The 20,501-nt window shown below is 37.6% G+C and overlaps 1 protein-coding gene across 1 annotated transcript in view; it reads right to left on the reverse strand.

Moving 5' to 3' along the window:
- The window catches only part of LOC133449107 (zinc finger protein GLI1-like), a 58,427-nt gene that overhangs the window by 15,080 nt on the left and 22,846 nt on the right, over positions 1-20,501 (reverse strand). The window contains exons 3-4 of the mRNA XM_061728241.1: positions 6,504-6,613; positions 1,687-1,806 (exon numbers count right to left, since the gene is read on the reverse strand). Coding sequence (XP_061584225.1) covers positions 1,687-1,806; positions 6,504-6,613 — 230 coding nt within the window. The remainder of the gene's footprint in view (positions 1-1,686; positions 1,807-6,503; positions 6,614-20,501) is intronic.

The following is a 20,501-nucleotide window of genomic DNA, read 5'->3' on the forward strand; positions in this document are numbered from 1 at the left end:
TTCCACTCAGAAAAAGTGCTTTCAGTCAGTCTGCATTCTCTGTTAAAGCTGCACAAGAATGGAACTCCATCCCTGCAACTATCAGAGAACTGGACACATACAGTTTATTTAGAGCTCATTTAAAGAAATGGTTGATTAATACTCAGCTCTGTCAGCACTAAAACTTAATTGCACCTTTCTGTACTTCTGTACTTCTGTACTTTTCTGTACTTTTTCTGTATTCTTACATCTGTCCAGGGACTACAGATGAAAAATAGCCTCTTGGCTAACTCTGGCACATTTACAGCAATGTTTTATTGATGTGCATTTTCCCTGTCAAATAAACCAATAAATAAATAAAATTGAGAAGAAGCTTGAAATTAATGTGAAAAATGTCCCTAAAAAAGAAAGAAAGACAACCGTAAAAACACATTTTCCTATTTTCAAAGGTTGGAAAAGCTGTAATTTGCATCATCAAGTATTTTCTTTAAGAATTTCCATTCTACTACATTTTATGGGGAAATAATTGAAGGTCTTAGCCTTTTTTTTTCCTAAAGTAAGAAACAGAAATCATGATTTACTAACGTTGACAATCAGTGAGAAAGGTAATCCTCACAGAGAGCAGAAGTAAATTAATACTGGAGAGTAAATGTGACACAAGAGAATTAAACAATAAGAATGAACAGATCCAATTTTTATGTTGACAAAATGAATTTAAAAAATACTGACTCTTTCTGAGCAGTCTGTCTGTCTGTCTGTCTGTCTGTCTGTCTGTCTCACTGGTATAAAGCAAATAATTTACAGGACTGTCTCAGAAAATTAGAATATTGTGATAAAGTTTTTTATTTTCTGCAATGCAATTAAAAAAACAAAAATGTCATACATTCTGGATTCATTACAAATCAACTGAAATATTGCAAGCCTTTTATTATTTTAATATTGCTGATCATGGCTTACAGTTTAAGATTAAGATTCCCAGAATATTCTAATTTTTTGAGATAGGATATTTCAGTTTTCTTAAACTGTAAGCCATGATCAGCAATATTAAAATAATAAAAGGCTTGCAATATTTCAGTTGATTTGTAATGAATCCAGAATGTATGACATTTTTGCATTACAGAAAATAAAGGACTTTATCACAATATTCTAATTTTCTGAGACAGTCCTGTACTCATTCCGTTTCCCTCAAGGCTGTTGCAATGCCCGCCTCCCACCACTAGATGGCGCATCCCCCTTGTCTTGTTTTTATACAATGGACACTTACTCATCTGGGATTTCCCCTCACCAAACAACAAAAGTGAAGCTTGGAACTTTCCAGTCCTGTCATGAATTTCAATGGATGAGCTGACATTTCTTCAGGCTAACTTGAAAGCTGTCCCCCCCATCTCTCCCTGTCCCTCGTGCTCCTCTTTTTGGATGGTCAGTCACCGTCTTCTCCTCCTAAATCGTCCTTTCAGCTCTTTAATTCTTTCAACACAACGTGTATTCCACGCTGGAGCTTAATCTGTCCTCTCTAATCCACGGTGCTGTTTTCACCCTGAATTTACCTCCCTCCCATTCTCTCTTTTCTGCTTGTCTGCCATTCACCCCGTCTGTTGTACTTTTCAGTCCCCCCTGTCCTCTCTCTCTGTCTCTCTCTATCCCCCACTCCTCCTCCCTGTCCTCCTCCTGTTCCTCTGTCCTGCCACAGCCACCTTTCTCTCCAACTCTCCCTGCCTCTCCCTCACTGGGTAACCTGAGTGGGACGCGGGGCAGTCATGCAGAGCGCAGCGGGGCCTGGTCAGCCTGTAATTAGCAGCTGTCAGAGAGGTCGAGTCCACCCGCAACCTGGGTGGCATGAGAGAACGGAGGGAGGGAGAGGCTGCAGAGGGGAGGAGTGAGAGGCTGAGCAAGCGCTGCGTCCACAACAATTGCACACAGACCTGGGTTTCTGCATCCTCAGAATATCTGTGCGATTAAAATAGGAACAGTTTCTGAGCCTCAGGGAGGAGTTTGTGCTTCCTGGAGAGGAGCTGCTGTACTTGGAGTGTGTGTTTGTTAATAATAATAATATAGAAATGGACAGAAAACAGCCATATGCTATGATGTCTCTGACAGGACTGATGCTTTTATTTGCTTAGAATGCCATGCTTGTATTCAAGTATGCCTGCCAATGCCGTAGGGATGGGCGGTATGGACCAAAAAATGTATCACGATAATTTCTGGCATTTATCCCGATAACGATAAAAATTAGGATAAAAAAATACCAATTCAACTCCATCTTTGTAACTATAAATCTATCTCGCTCTCAGATCCGCCATGTTTGTTACAAAAAAACCTCATCAACAGGAATTTATCCTTCTTTCTTTCTTTCTTTCTTTCTTTCTTTCTTTCTTTCTTTCTTTCTTTCTTTCTTTCTTTCTTTCTTTCTTTCTTTCTTTCTTTCTTTCTTTCTTTCTTTCTTTCTTTCTTTCTGTATCATTTCCTTCCTTCCTTCCTTCCTTCCTTCCTTCCTTCCTTCCTTCCTTCCTTCCATCTTTCCTTCCTTCCTTCCTTCCTTCCTTCCTTCCTTCCTTCCTCCCTCCCTCCCTCCCTTCCTTCCTTCCTTCCTTCCTTCCTTCCTTCCTTCCTCCCTCCCTTCCTTCCTTCCTTCCTTCCTTCCTTCCTTCCTTCCTTCCTTCCTTCCTTCCTTCCTTCCTTCCTTCCTTCCTTCTTCCTTTCCTTCCTTCCTTCCTTCCTTCCTTCCTTCCTTCCTTCTTCCTTTCCTTCCTTCCTTCCTTCCTTCCTTCCTTCCTTCCTTCCTTCCTTCCTTCCTTCCTTCCTTCCTTCCTTCCTTCCTTCCTCCCTCCCTCCCTCCCTCCCTCCCTCCCTCCCTCTCCTTCCTTCCTTCCTTCCTTCCTTCCTTCCTTCCTTCCTTCCTTCCTTCCTTCCTTCCTTCCTTCCTTCCTTCCTTCCTTCCTTCCTTCCTTCCTTCCTTCCTTCCTTCCTTCTTCCTTCCTTCCTTCCTTACGTCGTGCGTGGATTTAACACAGAACCATAAATCAACTTTACACAAAAACGTCATCAACAGGAATTTATCGTTTTTACCGCAATATGACAAATTCTTACCGTGGGGAATTTTTTGACGGTTTATTGTGAACGGTAAAATATCGCCCATTCCTACAATGCCGCCATACCTCATTTTTAAAACAATCCACATAAGACATTTCACAATGACAAATGAAAAATAGGCTTTTGGGTATTTTGCAATATCTTTTTTTTTTTTTTTTTTTCAGTTTCAGCATCCCCTTCCTCAGATTTCTACCTCTGTCTAACTGTGCTCACTGGACATGATAAAGACTGAAGGAAACCTGTGTATGTACGTTTTAACTGCTGATATGTCAGGGGAAAACAAAGCCGTGAGCTCGAGCGAACTGTGAAACAGAACGGTGTGAAGGCTCACATTTTCTCGTCTGGGTCAGGACAAAATGTACAAGTGCACAAGATCACAGAAGTCTCCGTCGGTCTGAAATAAGAAGATTTTTGAAACCACCAGTGGGCTTCATTGATCTGGACGTACGGCCAAACTGAGCAATCAGACACGAAGGGCCTTTGTTAGACAGGAAACCAGCAAGTGCATGGTCTCCATGAATGAGTTTGTTTGTGGAGATGGGAGAACCTCGCTGCAGGACGACCATAAGTGCAGCACTTTTATGGCTGAGCGGTCAGAAACAATTCCTCACTGAACGCTGCATTACAGCCTATGTGGGTTTCGCCCCAAAACAGCTGAGTGACTGTTCGACCATGAGAAGCAAAATCGTCCATCCTGATGAGACAAAGACTGATCTGACCACAATATTTGTGGATGAAACCGGCACTGAGCATGCTCCATTAACATCAGACCTGCAGTAAAACACAGTGATGATGTGATCATGTTTTCTCTCAGTCTGGATAAAGTAGAAAAAAAGATCATTAAAACAATAAAGCTAAATCGTGATTGGATGCCTTTTCCAGAATGCTTCGGATCTCAAGCTTGGGCTAAAACAGGGGTCGGCAACCCAAAATGTTGAAAGAGCCATATTGGACCAAAAACACAAAAAACAAATATGTCTGGAGCCGCAAAAAATGAAAAGTCTTGTATAAGCCTTAGAATGAAGACAAACACATGCTGCATGTTTCTATATTAGTTATAACTGGGGGAAGATTTTTTTTTTTCATTATGCACTTCGAGAAAAAAGTCGAAATGTTGAGAAAAATGTCGAAATTTTGAGAAAAAAGTTGAAATGTCGAGAGAAAAAAGTCGAAATGTCGAGAAAAAAGTCGAAATGTTGAGAAAAAAATCGAAATGTCTAGAAAAAAGTCGAAATGTCGAGAAAAAAAGTCGAAATGTCGAGGAAAAAGTCCAAATTTTGAGAAAAAAGTCGAAACGTCGAGATTAAAAAGGAAAGGAAAAAGGAAGAAAAAAAGGAAAGAAAGAAAAAAAAGAAGAAAAAAAGAAAAAAGAAAAAAAGGAGAAAAAAAGAAGAAAAAAAGGAAAAAAAAAAGGTCAAACATTTTTGAAAAAGTTCCAGGAGCCACTAGGGCGGCGCTAAAGAGCCGCATGCGGCTCTAGAGCCGCGGGTTGCCGACCCCTGGGCTAAAATCTAAATTTCAACAAGGAAACAACAGGAATCATACACCCAACAAAACACAGAAGAGGCCTCTATGACAGTTCTTGTGAGAACAAAAAAAGAAAAGAAAAAAAGAGCAAAGATCTGAAAGCAGCACAGCCCTGGGAATGGTTGTGTAATAATAATTCCTGCATTGGCTTGAAAAAGTTTTTTACCAAGAAGAGTGGGAGACACTTCAGAGGAAAAGGTGTGCTGAGATTGTAGCGTGCTACTCCCTGGATCAATAATTCAGATTGTAGCGTGTCCCTTTTCTCTCAGCAACTTGAGGTTGCCATTTTCTGAGTGTCTGAACTGCAATGATGATTTTGGACTAAAATAAAATCCCGATTTTTTTCTCTGAAAACCCGATTTTCGATTTCGACTTTTTTGGTAAAACTACAAAAGACAATGGAATAAATTGTTTTTAAATATTTTAGCTTTATTTTTAAAGAAAAATAGCAAACAAATTTCCCTATTGGGAATGAAGTGCAATTGAAATATACTGTAAATCCTCCTTGAGTTTAGTAAAGTGACATTTACAATTTTCTTGACCAAACAAAGATGACTAGACGAGCTCTGTCTGTAATGCAGCCAGCTGCAAAAAAGGAAAATCGATTTTCCGATTTTCCTTTTTTCCTTTTTTTAACATTGTCTTGATTAATAAATCCGATTTAGATTTAAAATCGATTAATCGCACAGCTCTAGTCTGAACTGCAATTAAAACAATAAAAAAAATAACCCTTTTATTAGGGCTGGGCGATTTTGGACAAAAATAAAATCCAGATTTTTTTCTCTGAAAACCCGATTTTCGATTTCGATTTTTTTGGTAAAACTACAAAAGACAATGGAATAAATTGTTTCAAATATTTTATCTTTATTTTTAAAGAAAAATAGCAAACAAATTTCCCTATTGGGAATGAAGTGCAATTGAAAGATACTGCAAATCCTCCTTGAGTTTAGTAAAGTGACAACATTTACAATTTTCTTGACCAAACAAAGATGACTAGACGAGCTCTGTCTTAGGGCTGGGCGATATGGACCAAAAGTCATATCTCGATATTTTCTAGCTGAATGGCGATACTCGATATATATCGATATTTTTTCTGTGCCATAATTGGGGTTTCCCCCAAAGCATTATAGCATAGCATCTCTGTTAGCTTCATTTTTTTCTGAGGCAAACCCTTAAAAAAACAGTCAGTTTTAATACAAAGCCACGTGCCAAATGTCACACAGGTTCCTTTATTAACAGAGGTCTGCACAATATCAAGATGTATAAAACAAATGAAATAAAAATAAACTGCCTGCATATATAGAATAAAAATGCTTCTTGAATAAAATAAAACAAATATCCCTTTCCTGCATAACAATTAAATTAAAATACACTGTGCAATTAATACAATGTAGACAGTAACAGGCAGACTTTTCCACTGAGGTTGACAGTTGTGCAAATAACAAAACATTTGTGCAAATCTCAAATAAAACATTCAAGTCAATTTGTCACAAAATAAGCTATATCAAAATCAAAAAAATATATATATTTTTTTAAATCGATATAAACGATATTGTCTCGTACCATATCGCGTTTGAAAATATATCGATATATATTAAAATCTCGATATATCGCCCAGCCCTAATCTGTCTGTAATGCAGCCAGCTGCAAAAAAGGAAAATCGATTTTCCAATTTTCCTTTTTTTAACATCGTCTTGATTAATAAATCCGATTTAGATTTAAAATCGATTAATCACACAGCCCTACCTTTTACCCATTAAGACTGTGGAAATGTAAAAGTAAACTCATGAGGAAAAAAAAAAGAAAAAAAAAGAGGTTAATATATTTTGTGAGCAGAAAGTGGTTTGAGAAGTGTGAACGTGTGCTGGCAAGAGTGAGCGCGGACAGCGTGTTCACTGGTGTCTTACCCTCTGGAGGGCTGGCAGGGCGAGGTCTCGTAGTAATACAGCCCCTGGTGTGGCTGCATGTCCACTGGCATTGGAGCTCCGGGACCTACTGCTCCCCGAACAGCCTGGACCTGCAGGAGAGACACCCAGACAAGGTTACAAACAAACCCAACCCAATCAAACTAAACTAACTCCACCAGAAGGAACACTGACATACACAAGAACAATTGTTGTCAGAGGGAAAAAAAACCCCAGCATGTAGGATGTTAATAACAGGCCAAATCAAACCAAGGAAAACAGTTTAAGGGCAAAATAAACCCCCCAAAAAGCTTGAGTCATGCTTACTTTAACCAGTGTTAGTTCAAAATACGAAATCCACCACTTATGTAAAAGCAGCAAGTAGAAGGTTAGAGGTAAAATGTTTTAAGATAAAAATGAAACTTAGACGCAAAGCATTTCATTCAGCCACAAAATCGACTCGTCTACTTGGGTGGGTGAAATGCAAAACTCCCTCTTAAAACAATGTGTCACGGGAGAAAAACTTCAAACTCTTTAAGTGTTTGAAACAGAGTGAAAAATACAGTAAAGTTCAGATAGTGATGCATGAAGAAAATCAGTAATCAATTTTTTACAGGAATCAAGTCAAATCAACATGTTTTAGTTATACTGACAGTGGAATAAAGATTTAAACTAATTCCAACTGATCTAATTTAGTAAATAAGCTAAAGGATAAAAATACAGGTTGCAGATATGCTAATCACATTTCATGTGATGGCACTGATCAGCTCCGACACGGTTGCAGAGATAAGATAAAAACAGCAGGCTTGGCAATTATCTATCTTTTCTAAACGCAGCTGCAGCTCACTAACGCTCCCTGTTATCAGCACGGAGAAGACGCGCAGAAGAGGAAAGTCTCCTGCATCTCGATTAAAACCTTAAAGGGCAAAAGTTGAGGGCGGCTAGCAGCAGAAAACAGGAATATGGCAGCAGAACAAAGCAGCTTTCTCTGTGAAAGTCGTGTTGAGAGGGAATCTGTCAGCGGGATTGTATGTGCAGGGTAATTCTAGCTGAGAGATCTGGGGAACGAGCACCTGCTCATTACAGCCAGCCACATCGCTACAGGTACTAATAGCCATTGAGAAAGATAATTAGGACCAAAAAAGAATAAATAAATTAAAAAATGCCAAAAATAACAACAAAAAACAAACAAACATTCTAATGCAAACAGAAAAGTTAATTGTTTTTTTTTTATTTAAATATATTTGTACGACGGAGTATTAGAGCCAAACTAAGACAAAAAAAAATGGAAATTACGAAAATAAAGTCATAGAATTACCAGAATAAAGTCATAATGTTGTGAGAATAAAGTCGTAATATTACGAGAATAAAGTCGCAATATATAATATAATATATAAATATAACTTCACAAGATGCTCAATATTCCTCATTTTAACACAGGGAGAAGATGCTCTTCCTGTTAGAGTTCTCATAAATTACGACTTTATTCTCGTAATATTACGACTTTATTCTCATAAATTACGACTTTATTCTCGTAATGTTACGACTTTATTCTCGTAATGTTACGACTTTATTCTCGTAATGTTACGACTTTATTCTCATAATATTACGACTTTATTCTCATAATATTACGACTTTATTCTCATAATATTACGACTTTATTCTATTACGACTTTATTCTCGTAATGTTACGACTTTATTCTCGTAATGTTACGACTTTATTCTCATAATATTACGACTTTATTCTCATAATATTACGACTTTATTCTATTACGACTTTATTCTCGCAACATTATGACTTTATTCACGTAATTTTACGACTTTATTCTCATTATATTATGACTTTATTCTCGTAATTTCAATTTTTTTTTGTCTTAGTTTGGCCCTAATACTCCGTCGTATATTCGTGTATTTGTACAATGATTCCTGAAATGTCCTTCTCTTCATTTGTACAATGAAGAATTCTAATCAAGGAATTTTTTCGTACCCCATTAGTTAAGATAGTTTTGCTTAAAATAAGAAACATTTTGGTTAGATTGATGGAATATTAGGCTTATTTCTAGAAGGGCTGTTTTTGCAGTGTATTGCTACAGTGGCATGAAAATGTAGGTGCTACTTTTCTGAATTTGATTGTCATCTAAGTCACATTAACAGACAGACACGATGCTCAGATGGTAATTTATTGTGTTGCCAACTAGTTTGGAGTTGTGGTTAAAAACTCCTTTGGTTGATAAAAGACCATTTTAAGGTTGCTGTTTATAAGAAACATATCCTAATGATAACTATCCCTCACCAAAAAGATCTCAAAGAATGTTTAAAAGTAGTTGATCTACTGCAGGCTGGACAGAGATAGGGAGGATGGACAGAAAAGTGTTTAAGCATCATCGTACCACAGGCTGACGGACTGTCCAGAAATGAAGAGAGTTTAGTACTGCGGTTACTCTAATTACAAGTGGCCACCCAGCCAAGATGACGACAAAAGCAAAAGTAAGAACTGAACAGTAACAGCTGAAAACCTGAAGACATCGGCGGAGATGTCACATGATGAAACTAAAGTTGGACTGACTGGGAAGAGTACTCACTAACAAAAAAAAGGTTGTTTTTTTATCGCCAACATCAAAAAAATCTTCTGATGGTAAAAGTTGAGTACAGTCGAGGGAGCATCATAATTTGGGCTTGCATCACTGTCTCAATGAGCGTGAAATTAATTCCCCAGTTAATCTAGGGCAGGGGTCGGCAACCCGCGGCTCTAGAGCCGCATGCGGCTCTTTAGCGCCGCCCTAGTGGCTCCCTGGAGCTTTAAAAAAATGTTTGACCTTTTTCCCTTTTTTTCCCCTTTTTTCTTCTTTTTTTCTGTTTTTTCCTTTTCTTTCTTCTTTTTTTCTGTTTTTTTCTTCTTTTTTTCTTTTTTTTTTCTCTTTTTTCTTACTTTTTCCTTTCCTTTTTAATCTCGATATTTCAACTTTTTTCTCAAAATTTCGACTTTTTTCTCAATATTTCGACTTTTTTCTCAATATTTTGACCTTTTTCTAGACATTTTGACTTTTTTCTCAACTTTTCGACTTTTTTCTCGACATTTCGACTTTTTTCTCGAAGTGCATAATGAAAAAAAGTTCCCCCAGTTATAACTAATATAGAAACATGCAGCATGTGTTGCCTTCATTCTAAGGCTTATACAATACTTTACATTTTTTGCGGCTCCAGACATATTTGTTTTTTGTGTTTTTGGTCCAATATGGCTCTTTCAACATTTTGGGTTGATCTAGGGGAAAAGCAAGGTGGCTGCCCACCTGCTGAAGCTTCGTGGACGTTAGGTGATGCAGCAGAGCAATGCACCAGAAATTCACTGCAAAATGGTTTCAGAGGACAAAAATCCACCTTTTGGAGCCTGGAGCTTGACCCCACAGAGGTACCAGGAAACAACCCCAAATCAGACATCCTGCAGATGTTTCTGTGAAAAGGAATGGTTAAAAATTGCCTCCCGAATTTGTGCAGGTCTGATCCAGAGCTCCTGAAAGTATTTCCAAGAAGTAATTTGCTGCCAAAGGATGTTCAATTAGTTTATATCGCTTAGGGTTCACATACTTTCTCTGCCGGCACCATGCATGTGGATTGGTTGTGTTCAATGAAGACAGAAGACATAAGAACCCTACAGGACTGTCTCAGAAACTTAGAATATTGTGATAAAGTTCTTTATTTTCTGTAATGCAATTAAAAAAACAAAAATGTCATACATTCTGGATTCATTACAAATCAACTGAAATATTGCAAGCCTTTTATTATTTTAATATTGCTGATTATGGCTTAAAGTTTAAGATTAAGATTCCCAGAATATTCAAATTTTTTTAGATAGGATATTTGAGTTTTCTTAAGCTGTAAGCCATGATCAGCAATATTAAAATAATAAAAGGCTTGCAATATTTCAGTTGATTTGTAATGAATCCAGAATGTATGACATTTTTGTTTTTGTAATTGCATTACAGAAAATCACAATATTCAAATTTTCTGAGACAGTCCTGTTTGTGTGGTATCTACTTAAGCGCATGGTGTTTGTCTTTTATTGTGACTTATATGGCGATCGCATAAGATTTTATGGCAAAAATAAGGCAGAAAACCACTTAATTCCAAGGGATTCAACAACAACATGGGCCATTTGTGGAAACAAAAGTCCCGTTGCTTCAGTTTCACGTGACAAGTGTTTGAACCTAAACTGGGCCAGCTCCTGTCTGCTGCAGATCAAAGCTCAGCGGCTTCAGAGTAGCAGGTTGCCATGTCTGTTTTGTAGTAGCACAAGTGTTAAAAGGGCAGTGGGGACCTATTTAAACCCACAAGCCACCGGGGCGGGGGGGGATTTGCTCTGAAAGTTAGCAAGTGTCTACATTTTGTGGGCGTTGATTGCACATACTCAGCCCGGCCTTTGGAGATTTGTGTGTGACAATTAGCTGGAAGTGCTAAATAGAGATCTTACCAAGTACCAACCTCAGCTGTCCAGAACTAATAAATACCGAGGAGGGGGACTCCCACAAAGCGTGATGCACACGCCTACACACACTCACGTACTAAGTGTCACACCTGTCAGCCTTGACAGAAGGTACCGTAATGATCCAGTGGCCACCAGCGCGCAGGGGTCGAGTGTGAAGGCATGTGACTGCGAGTGAACCAGTTTATACTGTGTAAGCCCGGCAGCAGGTGGGTACAAGATGAGAGTTTTCGACAAGTGTATCTGCAGTGGCAAATGTGTGTGTGTGTGTGTGTGTCTGTTGGGGATGGACGGTATGGACTAAAAAATGTATCATGATAATTTCTGGCATTTATCCCGATAACGATAAAAATTATGATAAAAAAAATACCAATTCAACTCCACCTTTGTAACTATAAATCTATCTCGCTCTTAGATCCGCCATGTTTGTTACACAAAAACGTCATCAACGGGAATGTATCCTTTTTTCTTTCTTTCTTTCTTTCTTTCTTTCTTTCTTTCTTTCTTTCTCATTTCTTTCTTTCTTTCTCATTTCTTTCTTTCTTTCTTTCTTTCTTTCTTTCTTTCTTTCTTTCTTTCTTTCTTTCTTTCTTTCTTTCTTTCTTTCTTTCTTTCTTTCTTTCTTTCTTTCTTTCTTTCTTTCTTTCAGGCTCATTTCTTTCTTTCTTTCTTTCTTTCTTTCTTTCTTTCTTTCTTTCTTTCTTTCTTTCTTTCTTTCTTTCTTTCTTTCTTTCTTTCTTTCTTTCTTTCTTTCTTTCTTTCTCATTTCTTTCTCATTTCTTTCTTTCTTTCTTTCTTTCAGGCTCATTTCTTTCTTTCTTTCTTTCTTTCTTTCTTTCTTTCTTTCTTTCTTTCTTTCTTTCTTTCTTTCTTTCTTCTTTCTTTCTTTCTTTCAGGCTCATTTCTTTCTTTCTTTCTTTCTTTCTTTCTCATTTCTTTCTCATTTCTTTCTTTCTTTCTTTCTTTCTTTCTTTCTTTCTGGCTCGTTTCCTTCCTTCCTTCCTTTCTTCCTTCTTTTTTCCCTTCCGTCTTTCCTCCTGCTCTCTCCTTCCTTCTTCCCTTCCTCTTTTCTCCCTTCCTTCCTTCCTTCCTTCCTTCCTTCCTTCCTTCCTTCCTTCCTTCCTTCCTTCCTTCCTTCCTTCCTTCCTTCCTTCCTTCCTTCCTTCCTTCCTTCCTTCCTTCCTTCCTTCCTTCCTTCCTTCACGTACGTTGTGCGTGGATTTAACGCAGAACCATAGATCATCTTTACACAAAAACGTCATCAACAGGAATTTATTGTTTTTAGCGCGAGATGACAAATTCTTACCGTGGGGAATTTTTTTGACGGTTTATCGTGAACGGTAAAATATCGCCCATCCCTAGAGTGAACCAGTTTATACTGTGTAAGCCCGGCAGCAGGTGGGTACAAGATGAGAGTTTTCGACAAGTGTATCTGCAGGGGCAAATGTGTGTGTGTGTGTGTGTGTGTGTGTGTGTCTGCACATGATGAATGTTGGTGCCTCTCAGTCAGAGAAAGAGTGACTACAGTCTGCGCAGGAGGAACCTGGAACGTTTGAGGTGTTTCCTCTGAGAGCGAAGGCGGTGTGAGAGTACACACTAAACTGTCTTGTGTCATTTAGTTTGCCTAGTGCACAGCTTATGCTTTCATGGTGGAAAAAGTCAACAGAAAAAAAAAAAATGTTAACAACAACAACCCTGTCTCTGAGAAATCATCTTTTTTTTTAATACACATCAAGACTAATTTATTTCTTACGGAAGAGTATTAGGGCCAGGCAGGAAAAAAAAATAGTTGAGAAGGGAAGATTTTTTTTATTGTGCACTTCGAGAAAAATAAAGTCTAAATTTTGTGAATAAAGTTGAAATACAATTTTGTGATTAAAGTCGAAATTTCGTGAATAAAGTCGGAATTTCGTGAATAAAGTCGGAATTTCGAGAATAAAGTCGGAATTTCGAGAATAAAGTCAAAATTTCGAGAATAAAGTTGAAATACAATTTCGTGATTAAAGTCGAAATTACGTGAATAAAGTCGGAATTTCGAGAATAAAGTCAAAATTTCGAGAATAAAGTTGAAATACAATTTCGTGATTAAAGTCGAAATTTCGTGAATAAAGTCGAAATTTCGAGAATTAAGTTGAAATACAATTTCGTGAATAAAGTCGAAATGTTGAGAAAAAAGTCAACCTTCTGAGACTATAACAAACGTACGGAAGAGTATTAGGGCCAGGCAGGAGAAAAATAAAAATAATATTTTAGAGGAGGAAGATTTTTTTTCATTATGCACTTTGAGAAAAGTACAATTTCGGGAAAAAAGTCGAAATGTTGAGAAAAAAAGTCAAAATTTTGTGAATAAAGTTGAAATGTTGAGAAAAAAGGCGAAATTTTGACTTTATTCTTGAAATTGTACTTCAACATTAATCTCGACATTTCAACTTTTTTCTCGAAGTGCACGATAAAAAAAATCTTCCCCTCTCAAATATTTTTTCTCCTGCATGGCCCTAATACTCTTCCGTAATTTCTGTTATTATTGGTAGTCGCAAAAATCAGTTGTAATTGTTAAACAGTAGAAACAAACATCAACTCAGTCTGTAGAATCAAACTAAATAAACTGAACTTCATCCACAGTGGAACGTGGGACTTATTACTAAGCATAGTGGTGCATTTCAAAATAAAATACATGCGTATATGTACATTTCCGATGATGATTTCATACACAGTGCTGACACAGGTGTTGTGGCATTGTGCTATTTTAGGTGGGTATATTGTGAGAAACTGAAGCAGATTGCTTCCTGGTGTAATTTTGTGGCGCTGGGGTTGTGAGGGACGGGGAAGCAGCATATTAAAAACCCCCAAGGCCATAAATCAAACGGCTGACCAAACAAGTCTGCTGCTGCTGCGGCACGGCGAGCTGGGCAGGAACCAGAGAGCTGAGGATGAGGACAGGATGTCCAGCCACCTTCTACACCCAAAACCTCCACATTTAAAACACTCAGGTTCACTAGTACTTCAAAACCCTGACCCTGAACAAACAGGACTCACCGTCCTGTCCATCCACACCACGTTTAGGAACGGGAACAAAACAGAACGTGAACATGGCATGAAGGAATACTGAGAATTAGACTTATTTCTGCCCCTCTTTTGTCTCACTTACATCTTTTAAACGTTTGTTAGTTGCTCCTAGATACACACCGACCGACACAGCTTACCACTAGGAACGGGCGATATTTTTACCATTCACGATATATACCGTCAAAATAATTCCCCACGGTAAGAATTTGTAAAAACGATAAATTCCCGTTGATGACGTTTTCGTGTAAAGCCGGATTTATGGTTCTGTGTTAAATCGACGCACAACGTACGTGTGTGTGAAGAAGGAAGGAAGGAAATGAGCCAGAAAGAAAGAAAGAAAGAAAGAAAGAAAGAAAGAAAGAAAGAAAGAAAGAAAGAAAGAAAGAAAGAAAGAAAGAAAGAAATGAGAAAGAAAGAAAGAAATGAGCCAGAAAGAAAGAAAGAAAGAAAGAAATGAGCCAGAAAGAAAGAAAGAAATGAGAAAGAAAGAAAGAAAGAAAGAAAGAAAGAAATGAGCCTGAAAGAAAGAAAGAAAGAAAGAAAGGAGAAAGAAAGAAAGAAAGAAAGAAAGAAAGAAATGAGCAAGAAAGAAAGAAAGAAAGAAAGAAATGAGAAAGAAAGAAAGAAATGAGCCAGAAAGAAAGAAAGAAATGAGAAAGAAAGAAAGAAAGAAATGAGCCAGAAAGAAAGAAAGAAATGAGAAAGAAAGAAAGAAAGAAAGAAAGAAAGAAATGAGCCTGAAAGAAAGAAAGAAAGAAAGAAAGGAGAAAGAAAGAAAGAAAGAAAGAAAGAAATGAGCAAGAAAGAAAGAAAGAAAGAAAGAAAGGAGAAAGAAAGAAAGAAATGAGCCAGAAAGAAAGAAAGAAATGAGAAAGAAAGAAAGAAAGAAAGAAATGAGAAAGAAAGAAAGAAAGAAAGAAAGAAAGAAAGAAAGAAAGAAAGAAAGAAAGAAAGAAAGAAATGAGCCTGAAAGAAAGAAAGAAAGAAAGAAAGAAAGAAATGAGCCAGAAAGAAAGAAAGAAATGAGAAAGAAAGAAAGAAAGAAAGAAAGAAAGAAATGAGAAAGAAAGAAAGAAAGAAAGAAAGAAAGAAAGAAAGAAAGAAAGAAAGAAAGAAAGAAAGAAAGAAATGAGCAAGAAAGAAAGAAAGAAACAAAGAAAGGAGAAAGAAAGAAAGAAATGAGCCAGAAAGAAAGAAAGAAATGAGCCAGAAAGAAAGAAAGAAAGAAAGAAAGAAAGAAAGAAAAAAAGAAAGAAAGAAAGAAAGAAAGAAAGAAAGAAAGAAAGAAAGAAAGAAAGAAAAGATAAATTCCCGTTGATACGTGTTTGTGTAACAAACATGGCGGATCTGAGTCATTCCAGTTTTGCAGTACAGGTGTAACTCATTTAATTGGTTTTTATTAATTCAATATAATTGGTGTAGTTTAGTAGCATTTAGTATCTTTTAGAGCAGTGTTTTGGTGGCTCCGAAGACTGAATGTGGGGATAGATTTATAGTTAAAAAGGTGGAGTTGAATTGGTATTTTTTTTATCGTCATTTTTATCGTTATCGGGATAAATGCCAGAAATTATCGTGATACATTTTTTAGTCCATACCGCCCATCCCTACTTACCACCATTAAATGAAATACGCACCAAAGCACACGTTTGTTCTGACGAGTTCACACAGAGGTTGTGATGGCTCAGCCTTACTTACTTTGTGTAAGAGTCACGCTACGTATATTTATCCTCCACTGCCTTCCAAATGCCAAACGGCGACTCAAGTCCAGCCAGCTAGATTACACATGCCTGCGCGTTTTATGACCACAAGCACCCAGTTAAGAACTGTTCAAAGGAGCACAAGCATGATGACAGACGTCTGAATCAGTGTCCTGGGTCTGACCGTGAGGCCGCGCTCATATGAGCGGTCCTAACGAGGGGAGAGCTTGTCTTCAGTGTGTCACCGGTTATGGTTTGGCTGTTAACATCTTTTACGGTGAGTCTTTCATGTCTCAGTGCCTCATTTCATGAAATGTGTAATGCTATGCACAAAACCTTCTTCGCTATCTAACAACACAATGTCCGAGATAAAAAAAATACCACTTCCTTATAGGGTCATGATGAAAAAAAAGTAAGAATACACTATTTTTACTGTAAGGACATTAGGGATGGGAATTGATAAGATTTTTCCAATTCATATTCCATTTTCGATTCTGTTCAACGATTCGATTCTTTATCGATTCTCTTATCGATTCTTATTTGGAAAAAAAGGAGAACAAACAGATCGATTAGCATCAACTAATCAGCAGAGGACTGGCTAACGTTGTCGCTGCTGCTAGGTTGAGAAACAGATCAAACACACGACATTCATTAAGAGTTATTGCATGCTGCGTATGCAAATGCTTTTGCATGTTGCTAGTGTTTCCTCCCTTTGTTGAAATGTCCACATTGCAAGTATTGCAAGTCGCCCTGTTGTCATCCTTTTTGGTAAAATGTAACCAAACTTTCGAGCGTTCATGCCGCTTTGTCGCCATGTTTTCCTGCTGGGCGCGAACGGTGACGTCATTCCCGCCCACTGGAATTGATAGGGGAATCGTTTGCAAAAAAGGCAAACGATTCCAAGGAATTGAAACACTTGGAACCGGTTCTCAACAAGAACCGGTTTTCGATTCCCATCCCTTAAGGACATAGAAAAATCCTACTCTTTTCAGGTCTTAAAGTGGTAAATGCCGACTTCAGGTTATACCATAGCAAAATCAACTTTTATGTGAGCAAGTAGTAATGATTTTAGAGAAACCACAAAGAGACAAATGACACGGACAGCCGTATAGAAATGCATGTTTTTGGACGGGAGGAGGAAGTCAGAGCGCCTGAAGGAAATCCATGCAGGCAGGAACTTTCTTGCTGTGACGCAACAGCATTGACACCCATACGTCTGTATAGGGCTGGGGATCGATTCAAATGTCAAGAATCGATTCGATTCCGATTCTTAAGATTCAGAATCGATTATCAAGATTTGATTTGATCTGATTCGATTCGATTCCGATATTGATTTGGGTTAGTGTTATTAAAACTGTTTTTTGAGCTGTTGCATGAATTATATGACTGTAGTTCTGCAACATATTACTACTAGTATTATATTGAGATTAAACAGCAAGTATTGCAGCTAATGATGCTGTAAGGACCAATCAGCTCCCAGAATGCTGATAGAACTGCTTTCAGAAACATTGTGGGTCAGAATTATCAAACAGATCCAGGGAGGAAACAGAGACGGATGAAATCGGTTTTATTTTTTCCTACATTCTGTTTTTATTTGTTCCATTTTCTGTCTATTTTGGTTTTTAATTTTTGAGCATTTGGTTTTTAGCATTTTTTGCAAATGTAACCCCAAGACGGTATATAAAGTAATGAAATATAGACAATTTATGCAATTATAACACTTTAATGTTTTCATACCTTTAAACATATTTAAAGGCAAAAACATGGCACCAGTTATTCTCGTGTCCAACAAAACATTCCTTTTTTGGGGGTAAACAAAAAAATAACCAAAAGTTGTAATAAATAATAAAAAAAACATAAATAAATAAATAAAAAAAAAAAATCGATCTTTAGACATATGAATCGATTTTTAGGAATTAATATGAGAATCGATTTAGAATTGGGAAATCGATTTTTTCAACACAGGCCTACGTCTGTATAGTGGCTACAATTACGGGACAAAATGAATTATGAAGCAGTTTACCAATGAGCCAACCACCATTGTGAATGTTTACTACTTTCAGTTTCCTAGGCTACCTTTAAGAAACTAAGCCAAACTCACCATATCACTGCATTACTGGAAACACCAACGGCCTGGGTGTGCATGTGTTCATAGATTCCGGTCTCAGGTGATAGTTTGTGTTTCTTGTATACAAAGAGACACATTGTTTACGCCTGCCTGGTGTGGCCATATGTGACATCCCCATAAACCGCTGGTCCTCCTTCCTCTGAGGACATCTTAAGAGAGGACAGGCATTTCCACAGGTCACTAGTCTTCTCAGGGAAAAGATCTGATCCCGCCCTGTTCCCTGTTCCTGAGTCTACGCTCCTCTTCTCTTGAGTGTAACCCAAAACTGGGGCTCATATCCCCCCCCCAAACCAAACTCCCTTCTAAGAAAGAATAAAAAGCAGCATGTAATGACATCCCCTCTCCTTTTAACCTCATTTCTCCTCTAATCTCGGATGGGAATGTTTATTCGTGTGTGTTTTCTGGGTAATCCATTACTTGGACAGCATTTCCACACACCAATCAGCATAAATAAGACTCGGCCAACATCTCCAGAGCTTGTTGAATGCGGCGTAAACACCCAAGCTACAAGAATTTTGCTCCCATCTTCCTCTCTCTCCCTACAACGGAGTATTAGGGCCAAACAAAAAAATAAAAAAAGGAAATTACGAGAATAAAGTCATAATGTAATGAGAATAAAGTCATAAAATTACGAGAATAAAGTCATAATATTACGAGAATAAAGTCGTAAAATTACGAGAATAAAGTCATAATATTACGAGAATAAAGTCATAATATTACGAGAATAAAGTCGTAAAATTACGAGAATAAAGTCATAATATTACGAGAATAAAGTCATAATATTACGAGAATAAAGTCGTAAAATTACGATAATAAAGTCATAATATTACGAGAATAAAGTCGTAATATATTATAAATATATAAATATAACTTCACAAGATGCTCAATATTCCTCATTTTAACACAGGGAGAAAAAGCTCTTCCTGTTAGAGTTCTCATAAATTATATTCTCATAATATTACGACTTTATTCTCGAAACATTACGACTTTATTCTCGTAATGTTACGACTTTATTCTCGTAATTTTACGACTTTATTCTCGTAATATTACGACTTTATTCTCATAATTTTACGACTTTATTCTCGTAATATTACGACTTTATTCTCATAATATTACGACTTTATTCTATTACGACTTTATTCTCGCAACATTACGACTTTATTCTCGTAATGTTACGACTTTATTCTCGTAATATTACGACTTTATTCTCGTAATATTACGACTTTATTCTCATAATATTACGACTTTATTCTATTACGACTTTATTCTCGCAACATTACGACTTTATTCTCGTAATTTTATGACTTTATTCTCATTATATTATGACTTTATTCTCGTAATTTCCAATTTTTTTTGTCTTAGTTTGGCCCTAATACTCCGTCGTACTCTCCCTGCTCCCATCTTCTCCTTCTGCCTTTTTTTTCCCCCACTGCTCTTGTATCTGACTATCTTCTGCTCTCTCTTCTTGCCCTGCTGACTCCACCCTCTCCCTCATTCCCTCTCTGCTCATTCCTCTCTGCGACTCGGCCCTCCCCCTCCCGGTTGGAGCAGCAGTCGAGGTGGGTGTTCTCTGGCTGTTATGACTTGAGAGACGATAATGGCAGCTATAATGTAGCCAGCCGTTCCTGATGTGGCTGGGCTTGTGGGGGATTCTGTTGTGTTAGGGTTAGAGACGGAGCGATGGAGGGAGGGACGGAGGGGGGGAAAGGAAGGCGGGCCTCGGGCCCTCAGCCAACCACCGCTCAGATTCTACCTCATTTTCTTCATTTCCCCCCTCCCTCCTCTTTCTTTCTCTCCTCTCACAGTGACTTTTCCTGGCCCTGTTGTTTTCCTTTGGTGGTAAACTTTGTTTTTAAGTTCTGGCTTTGTTTTTGTAACCCCCCCCACCCAACACAGATGCTCCTCCGTTCCCTGCCTTCAAATCCACCCGCCCTCCTCCCCTCCTGTATTTTTTTCTACCCCTTTTTTACCCAGACTCTGAATTCCTCACAGCTGCTGTAATGTCATGGGGGCCAGTGGTGTGACCGCTGAAAGGCCACAGTGGTGGAGACATCACTGTAACGTACAATAAGCCTTTACTCACTGACTTGCTGTACAGGAGATTAATGTCATAACTAGTTACGGATGGAATTTTAAATTTGACTTAAGCCCTATCACGTCTAAGTCTAGCAATGGGAGGGAAAAAGAAAAAATCTATTCACATAAAGATCATAATTCTTATTTTCCAAGGTTCAGACGCAAATCATAAATTAGAATTTTTGCACAAAGATGACGGGTCACGAGGGCCGTAACGGATCACATACCTCACAGTTCAGGTCAGATCACAGATTTGATTGTTTTGCTGATTGAGCAAGTTTGAAAAGTAAAAAGAAGGAAAATATACATCAGTTTTCCAATTATAAACACTTAAAAGAAGGAACAACATTAAACAGGTCAAATGTTTTAGTAATCTTGGTATAAAACAACGGCGGTTTAGAGGTCCAACAGACACTGGGATAATAAATGCTTAAATTTTATCCTTTTTCACAACACAGAATTTGTCTTTTCAGTTGGTGAAACATTAATGCAAGAACGTTTGATAAAACAGCACAAAAGTAGAATCAACCATTTAGCAAATTTGGCAAATAACT

This window comes from Cololabis saira, chromosome 8 (assembly GCF_033807715.1).
Source record: "Cololabis saira isolate AMF1-May2022 chromosome 8, fColSai1.1, whole genome shotgun sequence".
Lineage (NCBI taxonomy): Eukaryota > Metazoa > Chordata > Actinopteri > Beloniformes > Belonidae > Cololabis > Cololabis saira.